The sequence below is a fragment of the Lactuca virosa genome, chromosome 3, assembly GCF_052849685.1.
Source record: "Lactuca virosa cultivar CGN04683 chromosome 3, Lactuca_virosa_CGN04683_v6, whole genome shotgun sequence".
Taxonomy (NCBI): domain Eukaryota; kingdom Viridiplantae; phylum Streptophyta; class Magnoliopsida; order Asterales; family Asteraceae; genus Lactuca; species Lactuca virosa.
In genome coordinates, this window is record NC_136428.1 from 428,477,893 (window position 1) to 428,493,922 (window position 16,030).

General features: G+C 37.3%; 1 protein-coding gene and 1 non-coding gene across 2 annotated transcripts; one reads left to right on the forward strand and one right to left on the reverse strand.

The window, feature by feature from the left end:
• Positions 1-235: 235 nt before the first annotated feature.
• Positions 236-697, reverse strand: LOC145165071 (uncharacterized). The gene has a single exon (XM_079083704.1). It carries the CDS (start codon positions 695-697, stop codon positions 236-238), a length of 462 nt encoding a protein of 153 aa, XP_078939830.1.
• Positions 698-12,711: 12,014 nt separating this feature from the next.
• On the forward strand, positions 12,712-12,818 carry LOC145168093 (small nucleolar RNA R71). Its single transcript, XR_013741682.1, has one exon. It is a non-coding gene; the product is annotated as a small nucleolar RNA R71 (small nucleolar RNA).
• Positions 12,819-16,030: the final 3,212 nt, after the last annotated feature.

Below are 16,030 nucleotides of genomic sequence, written 5' to 3' on the forward strand. Positions count from 1 at the left end.
TTTTAAAAAATTCATCATTTTACATGTTATTCACCACACCCCACAGTCAGACCTTGCTTGTCCTCAAGCAATCATTTTAGACAATTAAGAAGATTTAGATAGACAAATCCGAAGAAGAAAAAAAAACGCAAAATAAAACTAAAAAGAAAGGTAAAAGAAATCAAACTCTATTGACGGGTTGCCTCCCGTTAAGCGCTTCTTTTTTTAGGAGTCTTTAGTTGGACTCCTTCCCAATTTACGTGTCAACGGTTGCCTCCAAGTCCAGCCCTTCTTCAAGTCTTTCATCTTGTGGCATTCCTTCTTCGTATTTCTTAACCTGATGCCCATTGACTTTAAAGCTTGACCCATCTTTACTCCATAACTCAACCACTCCATAAGGATAGACATGCTTTACTGAAAACGGCCCGGTCCAACGAGTGTGTAATTTTCCCAGAAAGAGCTTAAGCCTTGAATTGTATAATAGCACTTTTTGTCCTTCCTCAAACTCTTTATTACCCTTCAACCTTGCATCATGCCATCTTTTGGTCTTATCCTTATAAATTAATAAGTTAGTATAAGACTCATTCCTCAATTCTTCCAAGGCATTCATTTGCAAAAGTCGATTTGCACGCAACTCATGTGGCTCAAAATTGCTTGTTTTCAAGGCCCAATAGGCTTTGTGTTCAAGCTCCACGGGTAAATGGCAATTTTTTTCCATACACTAGCCTATAAGGTGTGGTTCCAACGGGTTTTTTTGAATGCGGTTCTAAATGCCCAAAGTGCATCATCCAATTTGTCCGCCCAATCTTTTCTATTGTGCCCCACCGATTTCTCCAATATTCTTTTTAGTGCCCTATTTGTAATTTCTGTCTGCCCATTTGATTGTGGATGGTAAGGTGTTGAAAATCTATGGCGTACCCCGTATTTTTGCAACACTTTTGCTAGTTGATCATTAGCAAAGTGGGTTCCCCTATCACTAATTAATGCTTTAGGCACTCCGAATCTTGAGAATAATTTTCTTAAAAATTTAACCACAACTCTTGCATCATTAGTTTGTAGTGCTTGCGCTTCCGCCCACTTTGACACATAATCCACCGCCACGAGTATGTATTTGTTGCCTTTGGATGAAGGAAATGGTCCCATGAAATCTATACCCCACACATCAAAGATTTCACAAACTTGAATATTTATTTGGGGCATTTCATTCCTTGCCGATATATTATCCGTTCTTTGGCAAGTATCACATTCCTTCACGTATGTAGCAACATCCTTGAAAATAGTAGGCCAATAAAAACCAGTATCAAACACTTTTTTAGCAGTGTATTGTACCCCATGATGTCCTCCTGTAGGTCCATTGTGGCAATGCTCTAATTGTTGGATTAATGTCTAAGTCCATAACTATATTTGGTATGTACTTGACCCGACCCGGCATGGTCCATTTGGGTTGCACTTCACCGACACAATTTATATGGATAGTCTTTTGAGAATAGTATATTTATGATTTATATTAATATATTATAAGTTCTAATATATTAATATATAATCATATTATTTAATTAGTATTGATCAAGAATTAATTTATAATTAATTAAGTGATCAAAAGGAACTAATTAAATATGGACTCTTAGATATATATATATATGTAGTGGGCCAAGTTCATTTAGGTTGGGCTAAGTCTTCATGGATAGTCCATGGAGCTTTAGCCCATGGATCCTAGGAAATTAAAGGTCATGGGTATTAGGGTTTAACCCTAATCCTCCACACTATATAAAGGGTCTTATGGTTCATGAAATTATGCTAGTGGATAGTGTGGATACACTAAAGAGGGCAATAACCGATTTCATAGTGTGAGCCAAGTATCCATATTCTCTAAAGGTTTTCCAAGGTGTTTTGGTGATTTGTGATTCCACTTGAGGCTTCCACACTATTGGGGCTAAGCTCTTAAAGCTTGAAGACATCAAGCTACATCAAAAGGTATGTCATCTAACTAGAACTTTGTAGTATAGGTGCTTCATAATATGCTAGTTAGGATGAAACCTTGGAATATTTAATATTTGCATGTATAATAGAGAAAACATAGATCCAAGGTTTATAGGGTTGCATGTACACCATAGGAGTGTAAGAATGCTCAAAACCCAACAGTGGTATCAGAGCCATGGGTTGTTTTCTGTTATATTGATGCAAATGTTTTATTTTCAAGTTGGAAAAAAAAGGAAAAAAAAACATGACATTTGTCAAATTTTAAGATAATTATTTGTTTTGTGAAAAACGAATTATTTGTAAAATTTGAATCATTTGCTATATGAGTTGAATTAGGTCAAATTTAGTAAAAGATAAAATGATATGATTATTTTATTAGTTTTAAAAGTTTGATCTAAAGAGTTTTTTGAAACCTCCATAAGTTATGGATATGAAAATGTTTTTAAAAAAATTGATTCAAAGTTTTTTATGGAGTTACAAAACTTAGTCTTAATGTTTTAAAGAATTCCATAACTTGTTCTTAAGTTATGGAACATGAAAAGTTTCATCATAAAACAAGTATTTAACTCCATAAGTTATGGAATCCAAAAGTTTTCAAGAGTTACAAAACTTGCCCTCAAGTTTTGGAATTTGGAAAAAGTTTTTTTTATGATAAAAAAAAAGAATTGAATTCTAAAACTCTTGGGTTCATAACTTAAACAATTAATTAAATGGTTTTAATTTTGAATTTAATAATTGGAATTATGATGTTTTTATTGAATAATTCAATTAACTTTTATGGACTTTATTAATAGATAATTAAAGTGTTTAATTAAAAGAGAATTAATAATTCCATAATGACATGGTTTAAATTTAATTAACTTAAGAGTATAGTTTAATTAATAGATTAAACCACCAAGTATTTTAAATGTCTAAAATACACCCTTATACTATTATAATATTAAAAGTTTAATATATTATATGTATAAGAGCAAGTCGTCTTACCATTAGTAGGCCTCATTCACGAAGCCGGTCTATAAGGGGGGTATAAGGTTACTGCCTATAAAATGGCAGTTTAATGGGTGTCCACTCTCACCCACCGCTTCCTTGACTGGTGGAGGGTCGTTAGCCGAACAGGTAGGACAAGGACTATAATTCTCCCTTCATTAAAAGTATTAATGATAAATACTAAGTAACTAAACCTTTTATAAATTCCCAATCTTAGTTACTTAGGAAAATGTGAATAAGGTGCTAATCCATGAAATTACACTTTGCACTTTGTTTAAGCTGTTAGTGGAGCGTGTGTGGTTAACCGGCACACTAACCTGGACTTAACAAGGTAGGCAAAGGGTAACTTAATGTTTATCATAGTATCGTTGGAGCGTGTGTGGTTAACCGGCATATCGATTGAGGGGTAAATATTAAGGGTACCAAGTATATTTGCATGGTTACTTCACACCTTGTTTTGTGATCCTCGGCATCCCAGTCACAAAACCTGAAGGGCACACTCGAGATTGAAACATGCCATTGAAAAGTTCAATGAATCTCAAAAGAATCTAGGAGTTTCAAAACCAATTAAAACCTAATAATACATTTCGTTTATCTTGGTGGAAATTGGTGAATCGTCATTCACCTACCTTCAAATATTTTATAGCTTGGATTACGGCATCCCTCTTCCAAGTTATAAAATAGTTTGTTGGGTCCTAGCCTTAATATATCATATTGGGTGTTATATTAAGGACTTAAATCAACTTTACGTGAATTTCTCCCATTGTTGATGTCTGGTTTAGACAACAATGATCTTCCCAAACCAAGCTTTCCTAATGAATATGACTTCCCGAGTTTGGCTCATGGAATTCATACTTCTCTTCCTCCACCTCCTCCAATTATTCTCCCTAACCCACAAGTTCAAGGTCACTCAAGCCCTAATGGCAAGCAAGGTCTATGTGTGATCACATCTTAGAGATGAAGTCACATATTGACAAGCCGGGAGAGTTGGGTGTCAAAGTCTTGAGAAAGTTGGATGTTCAATCACTTTCTAAGTCACATAGTGAGTTCCTTTGGGACTACTATGAAACAGACTATGACATGAACCTTAATGATCATATCTATTTGCTTGGTGCTGCTGAATCAGCAATGATTTGGAACGATAGTAAAGCAAATTTGATTAGAAGATCAACTTCCCAAAAACTTTATGGACAGTGACAATGGTGACACTGGAAATCCAGAAAAAGCATTCTCTTCCCAATGGAAAGGGATTGACCATAGTCAACCCGGTTGACCAAATGGTAAAGAGAAAGGCTAAGTCTGAGATAGTCCCATTACCAAAGGGTCCATATGTTTATTTTGCCAAAGGAAAGGGCATTGATTGCAAAGCTGCCAAATTTACCTAAGGATGTTAAAGTCAATAAGTTTGACTCTACATCAGGTAGAGCCCATTATCTAACTCTGTTAAGTTCTATTCCGAGATCCTCATTACATGATGTGACTGGGTCACATGTTGATGTTTTAAGAATCAAAGAATTGAGAGAAATCTTAAAGGAAGTATATGCTGATTCTGATCGCGAAGGTGGATTTCGATCGCATCAGAATTTTGAGCAGTTGCTTAAGAAGTATGATATATTGCTAAGGAATAGATAACAACAGTTTTCCATGTGGATTGTAAGGATAAGTTTTTCCGCAAAGTTTTAAAATAAAAGAAAATTGTTTAATTTTATTTATTTGAAGTATCCTTACAATGGTATTTGTGGAAAATTGTTGCTTATATGATTCCACTGACAGCAATATTGGAAAATGGATTTGATTCTTTCATTTGTGGTAGTGTCTAAATTTACCAAATCAGGAAAGTTCCTCATCACCCAAGTTTCAATTGGACCAAAACTTGGAATCATGCAAGTTGAATAGTATGATGAATGAGAACTTTCAAGCATTAGAAAATCAAGACTAATTACTTGTTCACATGGATGTGTGAGTCAAGTGAAGGACTAAAGGGATCGAGTACATATTCTTATGCACTGGTCATGTCCACCACAAAGCTCATTAAGACTATTTGATTTACTAAAGTTTAGTAAGTATGGTTATACTTACAAGTTTAAGTATAATTCTGAAACATTGGAAAAGTCTCAATGTATGGCAGAACGAATGGGAAGAATCAAATTAGGCAGAAAGATAAAAGTTTCTCAAATCTGAAAAGATGGGAGAGTACTTTAGTATCATGTTTGTGATCATCTTAATGATTTAGAAATCATATCACAATTAGTCCTCTAAAGGTCATCTTAGTGCATTATTATGACTAAGAAGAGGAGTCATGAATTGTTGAAATGGTTAGATCAGGAAGATGAGTCATACTTCGTTCCAAAACAATTCTTAGAGTCATACTCCAAGATTGTAACTTGAGTGACATATCTTAAAGAAAGGTTTAAAACACTTGTCAAATGTAAGAGTAAAAGTGTCCTACTCTTGTACATTTGAAATTGGTAAGTTGTGATGTTTTGGATAAAACAAAGACCAACTAAGGCCAATTGTGTGAAGTGTTTGTCTTGATAAAGAATCCGCACTATCTCTTGAATATTTGGCAAGATAGTCTTATATGTCAAGAGGATAGTGGGAGTCTTAAAGATCCTAAAAAGAATTTCAAGAACTAATCAAGAATAAAACCTGAGGTTCTTCACTTGCACACGACTTGAGGTTTATAACCTATCGTGTTGACATATTCTGTGCCCATTCCAGTTAAAGTTGGCTTTGCATAGGAGTTCTGAAAGTTCTCAATTGGTTGCATAACAACTTGGAAGCAATGGCAGGCCCTGTACTGCCAGGTGGCAAGAAGTTAAGATTGCATAAGTTCAGTCCATATGAGTTTCGATTTGTCATTATCTTTGTCTTGTGACTATGGTTTTGACGATTCACATGGATAAGAACACATACACCATAAAATCTAAGGGTCATAAGGTTTCTCTCCGATTCATGAAAATGATGGTGAGGAAACACTTCCACCAAGTAGATTTGAAGCAGATGGCAAAAGGTCTAAACAATTGAGACTATGATTACGACATCCCTTTTCATAGTTCTGAAATTGTTTAGACACACATGCATGCTATCTAAGGAAAGGTGTATGATTTTGATAAAGTTTTATCAAAGCATCTCGTATCAGAAATCTGAACTTTGGTAAGAAAGTCAATAAAGTATTGATTTCTAGAAGTCCAGCTGATTTCTGAGTACATGTCAAAGCTAGTGGGAGCATAAGTGTTATGCTAATAATCATCATGTTAGTTGGAGCATGATAATTATTGTTAGTGTTGCAAGTTAGCAATGTGAATTATAGAAAACAAAAGTTTCAATTCGTGAGGCTGCAGGGATTGAAAAAGTTGTTTTGCTATAATTAAGGGAGAGGATATACTTCATTTCAGTTCTAAAGGCTTAGATTGAGACCTTAATCATCCTTAGTCAAGAATATATATATATGACATTCATGTTGGATTGGTTCAACTTAAGGAAATTCTATATATTGCGTTCTTAAAATTCGATTATGATTACGGCATCCCTCTTCATAGTCAAATTTTGAAAACATGGCAAATAAAAATATTGTAGCAAAAGACTGGTCTAGAATCATGTCTTTATGTGAGACATCATGAATCGTGTACCATTTGCTTTGGGTACAGGATCGATTGCATGTGCTATAATATTTGTCATTTCTAAATTTTTCCAAATGCCGAGAGGCATTAAGAAGGGAAAAGGTCTAGAATTGGATATGACTAAAATGATTAAGCAATTCTCGAGGACAATCTGAGGTTTACCAAAGATTGGTTTCTCAGGGACAGTTGGAAGTATAGTGCTAATTTTGGAAGGACCATATTGACATATTCTGAAAAGAGGCATCTCTTATTCAGAAGTGATAGTCAAAATGAGAATATGGAGTTGTCTCCATAGGTGGAAGTTATCTGTGTAAGATTAGAAAACTTAATGCAAGAAGCATGTCCAAAGCAATGTACTTTGAATATGAGACTTAGTTTCCATCGAGTTGATCTCCATTGGAATACCTTATAATGACTGTTGACAAGTCTTTGTGACTTTGTACATATTCATTACAGGAGGGTCAGTGCATATAAGTTTAAAATCTAAACAGATTTCGATAAATGATAGGAATTTGAAATTCTCACATTTTTCGATAAGGATTTGGGAGTGTGAAATTAGACTCATTGAAATTATGTTCAATTGGTTTATTTCACAAAGTAAGGATCATAGATAAACATAGAGTGCATACTTGGTGTATGGCAAAGCTATTGTTTAAGAAAAACATAGTGTACATGCTTGGAGCATGGGACAACTAGTGTTTTTAATTCAAGTATAAAGTTGATAAAACCGAAACAATGAATAATGAGTAATCAGTATGGTGATAAATAAAAGTGTTTATTTATATTCATAGGGTTTGATACCATATTTGATTCATTTATTCTTGTGTTTCACTTTGCATGTTTTGACTTCCAGAATAACTAAGTCACTCTTCCTGAATGATTAAGTTATTCAAACCATCCACAGTCGGTCGTATGTTGGAAGTAGATATGAATCAAGACTGTCATGGGTTGGTTTGTAGAGGTCCAAGTTGGTGGACAAAGTGGTGCTACAACACTCATGAGTGCTCATAAGTTCTGAGTATTGGATTCAACCCGCGCTCATTTGAATCACTTCATGGATTTTATCACGAGTGATCATGAGACGATAATATCTTATATTCTTCAAACCTAGAGATATGAGTTGTTACTATGAGTTGGTTATACATTGATTGCACAAAAACGCATTGGTAACTCGATGTTATAAAACGTGCCTTTGTGTATGATTCAACAAGTAGTAGAACAAGCCATATGAGTCGAAGTTTATCCATTCCTTTTACCTTCGAGATAAAAGCGATATCTGTGGGCCCCTCGATGATTTAGCGATGACACATGTGAGTGCTTGGCCAAGCCAGGACTGATTTGATTTGTTCAATCAGTCAGTCATCATAAATCGAAAATCGGGAAACTACAAATGGACATAGAGAATGATTATAATCCATGTCTCAGTCCATATGATATCTAGAATGGAGGAATATATGATCCCTTATCTAATGGACAAGTAATTGACAAAGGTCAGAGTTCATTGACAAGATCAGAGTTCAACAACGGCTTTAAGAGCTACGATTGCCAGTTGGTTTTTGAAGTCATACTCAATAATAGTTTTAGACTTATCCAAGTGGGAGACTGTTGGATTAATGTCTAAGTCCATAACTATATTTGGTATGTACTTGACCCGACTCGGCATGGTCCATTTGGGTTGCACTTCACCGACACAATTTATATGGATAGTCTTTTGAGAATAGTATATTTATGATTTATATTAATATATTATAAGTTCTAATATATTAATATATAATCATATTATTTAATTAGTATTGATCAAGAATTAATTTATAATTAATTAAGTGATCAAAAGGAACTAATTATATATGGACTCTTAGATATATATATATGTGTAGTGGGCCAAGTTCATTTAGGTTGGGCTAAGTCTTCATGGATAGTCCATGGAGCTTTAACCCATGGATCCTAGGAAATGAAAGGTCATGGGTATTAGGGTTTAACCCTAATCCTCCACACTATATAAAGGGTCTTATGGTTCATGAAATTATGCTAGTGGCTAGTGTGGATACACTAAAGAGGGCAATAACCGATTTCATAGTGTAAGCCAAGTATCCATATTCTCTAAAGGTTTTCCAAGGTGTTTTGGTGATTTGTGATTCCACTTGAGGCTTCCACACTATTGGGGCTAAGCTCTTAAAGCTTGAAGACATCAAGCTACATCAAAAGATATGTCATCTAACTAGAACTTTGTAGTATAGGTGCTTCATAATATGCTAGTTAGGATGAAACCTTGGAATATTTAATATTTGCATGTATAATAGAGAAAACATAGATCCAAGGTTTATAGGGTTGCATGTACACCATAGGAGTGTAAGAATGCTCAAAACCCAACACTAATATGTCCCGACTTTCCTTGCCAAAAATACATCTTCTGATGATTCCATCCGCACAACTCCTAAAAAGATAAGGCTCATCCCAAAAATAATATTTTATTTCGGAAAAGTGCTTCTTCTTTTGTTGATGGGTAAGGCCTTTTGGAAGGTAATTACCAGCCAAGTAATTTGCAATGTCTGCATACCATGGTTCCTCATCCACAATCACCATCAAGTATTCTTCCGGGAAGTCATCTTCAATACCCATATTATCTATCTCGTCCCTTTCTGGATTTTCTGGCCTAGATAGATGGTCAGCAACTACATTCTCCATCCCCCTTTTATCCTTGATCTCTATGTCAAATTCTTGTAATAGAAGCACCCATCGGATCAGTCTTGTCTTTGCATCCTGCTTGGCAAACAAGTACTTAATAGCAAAGTGGTCAGTGAAAACAGTGGTTTTAGATAAAATAAGATAAGGGTGGAATTTTTCAAAAGCATACACCACGGCTAGTAATTCTTTTTCGGTAGTCGTGTAGTTTTCTTGGGCTGGATTTAAAGTCTTGCTTGCATAATAAATGGGTCGAAAGTGCTTATCAACCCTTTGGCCAAGTACAGCTCCTAATGCAAAGTCGCTTGCGTCACACATTATTTCAAAAGGCAATTTCCAATTCGGGGCAATAATGATCGGGGCATTAGTTAACTTATCTTTCAAAATTTCAAAAGCCGCTAGACACTCTTTAGAAAAATTAAAAGGTGCATCTTTTAAAAGTAATTGAGTTAGAGGTCTAGTTATTTTAGAAAAATCCTTTTATAAAACGGCGGTAAAAACCCGCATGACCTAAAAAAAACTCCTAATGCCCTTCACATTAGTTGGTGGAGGCAATTTAGCAATTGTATCAATTTTTTCCCGATCCACCTCAATCCCCGCCTTGGATACCTTGTGACCTAATACTATGCCCTCTTTTACCATAAAGTGACATTTCTCCCAATTCAAAACTAAATCGGTCTTTTCGCACCTAGCAAGCATCAAGTCAAGGTTAGCAAGACAATCATGAAATGAAGATCCAAAAACAGAAAAGTCGTCCATAAATACTTCCATAAAATTTTCCACCATGTCGTGGATTATTGCCGTCATGCATCTTTGAAAGGTCGCGGGCGCATTGCATAACCCAAAAGGCATGCAGCGATAAGCAAAAGTCCCACTCGGGCAAGTGAAAGTAGTCTTTTCTTGGTCAATTGGGTCTATGGGTATTTGGAAGTAACCCGAAAATCCGTCTAAGAAACAGTAATAACTATGGCCAGATAATCTTTCAAGCATTTGATCAATAAAAGGTAAGGGAAAATGGTCTTTACGAGTGGCATCGTTTAGCTTTCGATAATCGATGCACACTCGCCAACCGGTTACCGTTCGAGTTGGAATGAGCTCGTTCTTCTCGTTTGTCACTACCGTCATTCCTCCTTTCTTGGGCACCACTTGAACGGGACTAACCCATGGACTATCGGAAATAGAATAAATGATCCCCGCATCCAATAGTTTGACTACCTCCTTTTTGACCACTTCTTGCATGTTCGGGTTTAACCGCCTTTGATGTTACACTACTGGCTTTGCCCCTTCTTCCAGGTTGATCTTGTAAGAGTAATAAGAAGGGCTTATTCCTTTTATGTCGGTTATATTCCATGCAATGGCATGCTTTCTTTTCTTTAAGACATGAATTAACTCTTCTTTTTCAGATTTGGAGAGGTTAGAAGCTATAATAACAGGTTTTTGATCACCATCCTCAAGAAATGCATACTCCAAATGATATGGTAAAGTTTTAAGGTCTGATTTCGTATTTTGTACACTGAACACGTCGAGTTCAGGTAGGTGACTCGTCGAGTCAATGCCAAAATCCCCGTGTGATCGTGATTTCTCGATCGGACTCGTCGAGTCAGTGTATCTGACTCGGCGAGTTGAGTTTTCTGCACTTCTGAGTATTTCATTGTATTCAGCTTCTTCAAGTAGTCTCTCTATTTCCCTTATGTCCCTTTCAACATCAAAATCGTCTTTGAAGGCAGTGGAAAAATTGTTTGACTTGTCTTCCTTCCATTCTTCCATTAATTCTTCCAACATATCCACCGAAAATGTCGTGTCATCACTAAACCTTGCGTGCTTCATGGCTTGATCAACTCCAAATGTAACTGATTCGTCCCCCACCCGAAGGGTAAGTTTAGAATCTCGCATGTCTACTATAGCACTCGCGGTATTAAGGAAAGGTCTTCCAAGTATGATCAGGACTTGAGGATCCGCTTCCATGTCTAGAACTATGAAGTCTGCTAGGAACACAAATTTATCAACTTTTACCAATAGGTCCTCACATATCCCCCTTGGAAACGTCACCGTTTTATTAGCTAAGTGAATTTCCATTCGAATTGGCCTTGGATCCGGAAGGTCTAGTTTCTTAAAAAATGAATATGGCATGAGATTTACACTTGCCCCTGAGTCAGCCAATGCATGTATAGTTGCTAAATTTTCGAACAGACAGGGCAATGTCAAACTACCCAAGTCACCTTTCTTCTTAGGAAGTTTGTTCAGCATGGTGGCTGAGCAATTTTCATTGAGAACTACCTCCTTCACTTCTTCCATCTTCTTTCTATTCGTAAGAAGCTCCTTTAAAAATTTGGCATACTTGGGCATTTGTGCAACTGCTTCGATGATGGGCATATTAATTTGAAGGGCTTTGATGTGTTCCAGGAACTTTTGATAATCTATATCATGCTTATCTTGTCTAGCTCGGCCTGGAAACGGTAACGGAGGCTGATAGATTTTAACAGGAGGCTCTCTTTTCTGTTCAAGTGGGGGACTCGTCGAGTCGGTGTCTTCGACTCGGCGAGTCGAGTCGGGTTTCATCGATTTTTGCTTTTCTGCTTCCTTCTTTTGTACCAGTTTTAGATCTTCTTGCTGAATAGGGGTCATACGAGTAATAATCTTCCCACTCCTAGTTGTCACGATATTTATATATGCGCCTCTCGGATTATTTTCGGTATTACTAGGAAGTCCACCTGGTTGTGTCTCGTTTATTTGTAGTGCAAGTTGGCCTAGTTGTTTTTCAATGTTCAGAATAGATGCTTGCTGATTCCTTAGCAGAGTTTGTTGATCCATCATCATTGTGTGGTGTTCTTTAATCATTCCTTGGTGATCCCTTAACATATTTTGTTGCTCTTTTATTGCAGCGTCGGTGTCATTATGTCTCTTCTCGGATGCAGCTACAAATCTTGTGAGCATGTCCTCCAAATCAGATTTCTTTTCTTGCACCGGCTCCTCTTTTTGATAAAACCCCCTTGCTTTCTGCTTATATTCCTCCTTTGCCTTTTTGTATTCATCATATGGTAGCCATTCTTTCTTAGGTTTTCGCCAATCATCATCATATCTATCACCGCTTCAATAACACACTTGAGCTTTCTTGTTCCCGTTATCATCAAGATCACAGTCTTTAGTAAGGTGAGGCCCTCTACAATTTTCACATCCCACTCTAATGGCATGGATGGATTGGTCCATTTTAGTCATTCTTCGGTCCACGCTCTCCAATTTTTCCATCATTGCTGCCATATCATCAGTAATTGAGTTCACCACACCTCGAGTTGTGTCATTCCTTGGGTTGTGATATTATCTAGAGTGCTTAGAGAATTCTTCAATTAGTTGCTTTATCACCGGGGGTGGCTTTTTCGTGAGTGGTCCTTGTGAGTCAAGGAGCTGCTTTGTTGTCACGTTTACTCCGTCATAGAAAATGGAGACTTCTTGTTGACTATTTAGATCATGATGTGGGCAGTTCCTTAGTAAGCCTTTGTATCTCTCCCACGTCTCATAAAGTGATTTGCCAGCTTGTTGCTCAAAGTTTGCTATGGCTTTCTTCAACTTTGCTATCTTTGATGGAGGGCAAAATTGATCAATAAATTCCTCACGCATCTTAGCCCAAGTAGTGATGGATCCTGGGGGAGGTGATTTCATCCAATCTTTCGCAGCTCCTTTGAATGTGACTGGTAGCATATAAAGCAATACGGTGTCGCTGTTCACATTAGGAACATTGAAGTAGTCGGGTATGTCATTGACCTCGTCAAGATGATTGTATGCGTCTTCATGATCCTTCCCAAAGAATGGGGTTTCCTTAAGTTGAGCAAGTATGTGGCCCTTAAGTTCAAAGGTGGCAGTTGCGGGAATCGCGGGTTGCACGAGTCCTGGGCCGGTGTCGTCATGCATCCTTTTCTTCCATTCACCCATGGGAACTTCATCGATGTTAGCCATGGTGTTAGCTAGTTCGCCTTATATGTCGCTTCCTTCTTCAAATTCGCTTTCTTCCTTTTCGGTTTCGTACTCGGTATCTTCCTTCGTGTTGCTGGATTCTCCTACTTTCTTGCCCTTTTTCTTGCTAAAAACAGATTTGAGATTCTTCAATGGTGAATTCTTCGATGTTGCGGATTCTCCAACGGTTTTGCTTTTGTTTTTCCTTAGAGTAGCTTCCGGGTCTTCAAGTGATGAAATCAAAGGTGTACCTCCTCCTACGTCTTCCTATTCACTGCCAAAACAGAAAAAAAAGTTAAACAAATCTACTAAAGGCTAAAAACTAAAAATCAATCCTAATATTAAATTTACTAAAAGCAGTAACTTTGTGTAAGAAAAATCTCACACAAAGGATCGATAACACTAGTAATCAAATTAAATTTTAGAACCGTTCCCCGGCAACGGCCCCAAAAACTTGATGCGTGTGAAACTAACTAGTTTTATTCCTACTTTTTAATGTAAATTAGACACACAAAAGGCAGTGTACCTGTCAATTGGTGGTATAGATCTAGCAAGCAGGGTATCGAACACAGGGAACGACAATTAAACTAACTACTAGAATTATCTAAAAACAAATAATATAGGAAAGGGTTTTCTCTAGTTTTACAAGACTAGAAACTTAACTAACACTTAAACTAAGCAACTAACAGCTAAGCAAGCAAAAATTAACCAAATTCAATAGTAAAAGAGGCTTTTGTTTTGGTTCGAATCATTTGATCCTATGGTTGATTTTATGGTGAATGCAATGGATTAATTTTCCTTGGCTACCGATTAAGGTGATTAGGTTCACGTTTGCTGTTACTAGTCCTTAGAAAACAGATTAATTCAAGCAGTGGCCAGTTGTCTAAATTAATGAATTTCCTAGTTTATTAATTCGGGTTAAGTAAGACTTGTAGTGGTTAATTAAATTGGTCGTTTAATTAACCTCTTGTTGATGGTTCGTCACACAAGCTCACACATTAATTTATCTATTTTCTAGTTAACCCTAGTTTCACATTCGCTATTCCTAGGCATATAACAATGTTCTCACATAAATCATACGAAGTTAGCAATTAAGAGATGTTCATGCAACTTAATATGCTGGTTAATTAACTGAAAATAGTTGTAATTAACATATAAGGTTCTTTAACAAGCTTAACAAAACAATATCACCAAATTAAATTAATCCTAACCATAAAATCAATCCATATTCAGAAAATCATCTACCCTAAATAGAAGATAAGGGTTTTAGTTCATAATTACAGCAAAAACAAACTCAAAAACGCAATCCATTGGTTTAAACATGATTCAATCAAAAGTTTAAATAAGAATAACTAGAATTTGCCTTAATCCTCATCAAAATCGAATGTAGGGTCAATTCTTCACTTTCCAAAGCTTCCACCGTGTTTTTAATCGCAGCTTGGCCTCCAAGGGTTCCAGAGAAGTCCTTTGTTTCGGGCAGGAATGTCATATTTATAGACTTCTAGAAACAGGGTTGACTCGCCGAGTCCAGAGATCGACTCGCCGAGTCCTTCATTAAAACTCCGTGTACGACAAGGACTTCTATTACTTCGTGAATGTTCGATCCGACTCATCGAGTCGGGGAATTGACTCACCGAGTCCTTTAAGATTTTTGACTTTTTCTTCTTAATTTACTTCCCGAGCTCCCGATTGTTATTTCCGCTTCCTTTTGCTTCCGAGCACTTCTTCTAAGATGAAAATACAATTTAAACGTAATTAAGCACCTTTTGTTCCATATTTTCAATAAAATAGTCAAAAAGTATTAATATTCTATACAAAATACATGACTAAATATGCACATATCAACCTCAATCACAGGTGCAAACTCGGCCCTGAACCTGGCCGAGAAATCACTCCAGGTCATAGTATATAGCACTGTATCATCCCTAATGGCTCTCCCAACCTCTTCCCACCAGTCACATGCCCCGTCCTTCAGAAGACAGGACGCAAGTCTAACCTTGTCCCCTTCGGGACATCTGCTGGTGTGGAACGCGTTGGCGACATCAGCCAACCACCTGCTGCTAGCAATGGGGTCCCGTGCCCCATAGTAGTCGGGAGCTCCACACGCCCTGAACTCCTAGAAAGTCAGTGTGCGCGACCCCATCATGGCCGCCACCTCAGTACGGAACGCGCTCAGCTTCTCATCCAGAAGCACCAAAATACCCTCCTTGACCGATCCAAAGATCACAGGAGTCTGATCTAGAATGCTGTGTGTGATCTCAGACGAAATAAACTCCCTTGTCTGCTCATCCATCAACCCGGCTCCAGAGCCCGAGCCTGATCCCTCACCACTGCCTGAAGTGCCAATCGGCCTAGTGCGTAGCGTCACCATACTGGAAATACACCATAACAAACATCAGTATACTCATCATATCTCAAGGGATCTAACTTACTACAAGTTTCCTGGATTCACCTCAGCCTTCCTTGATTCGATTACGGATCCTATGCTTTCAGTAGTAGGGTCCATACCACCTTCCACATCTATCCGTACTTTCCTCAAGAACTGCCTTGACTCCACCAAGTCCCGTCTACCACTACTACTGATCTCATGCTAACTTCATCCTAGGCTTGCCCTAGGGTAATCACCAACCCACTCTCCGCTATCAGCTGCATAAGAAGTCCCTGCTACCTCCCCCTAACTAGCTCATGAATACTATTACATATCACTAAGACTAGATAATTCTTCGAATGAGAGATCCTACCCTACAACGGTTGGACTCAAACAAGAGTTGCGCAATAGAGCTAGACCTAACCTTCTGAAATTATTTAATCCTCGCAATATGTAACTTAAC

Excerpts from the sequence above, each read along its gene's own strand:
- LOC145165071 (XM_079083704.1), bottom strand. The coding sequence starts at position 697 with ATGGAAAAAAATTGCCATTTACCCGTGGAGCTTGAACACAAAGCCTAT.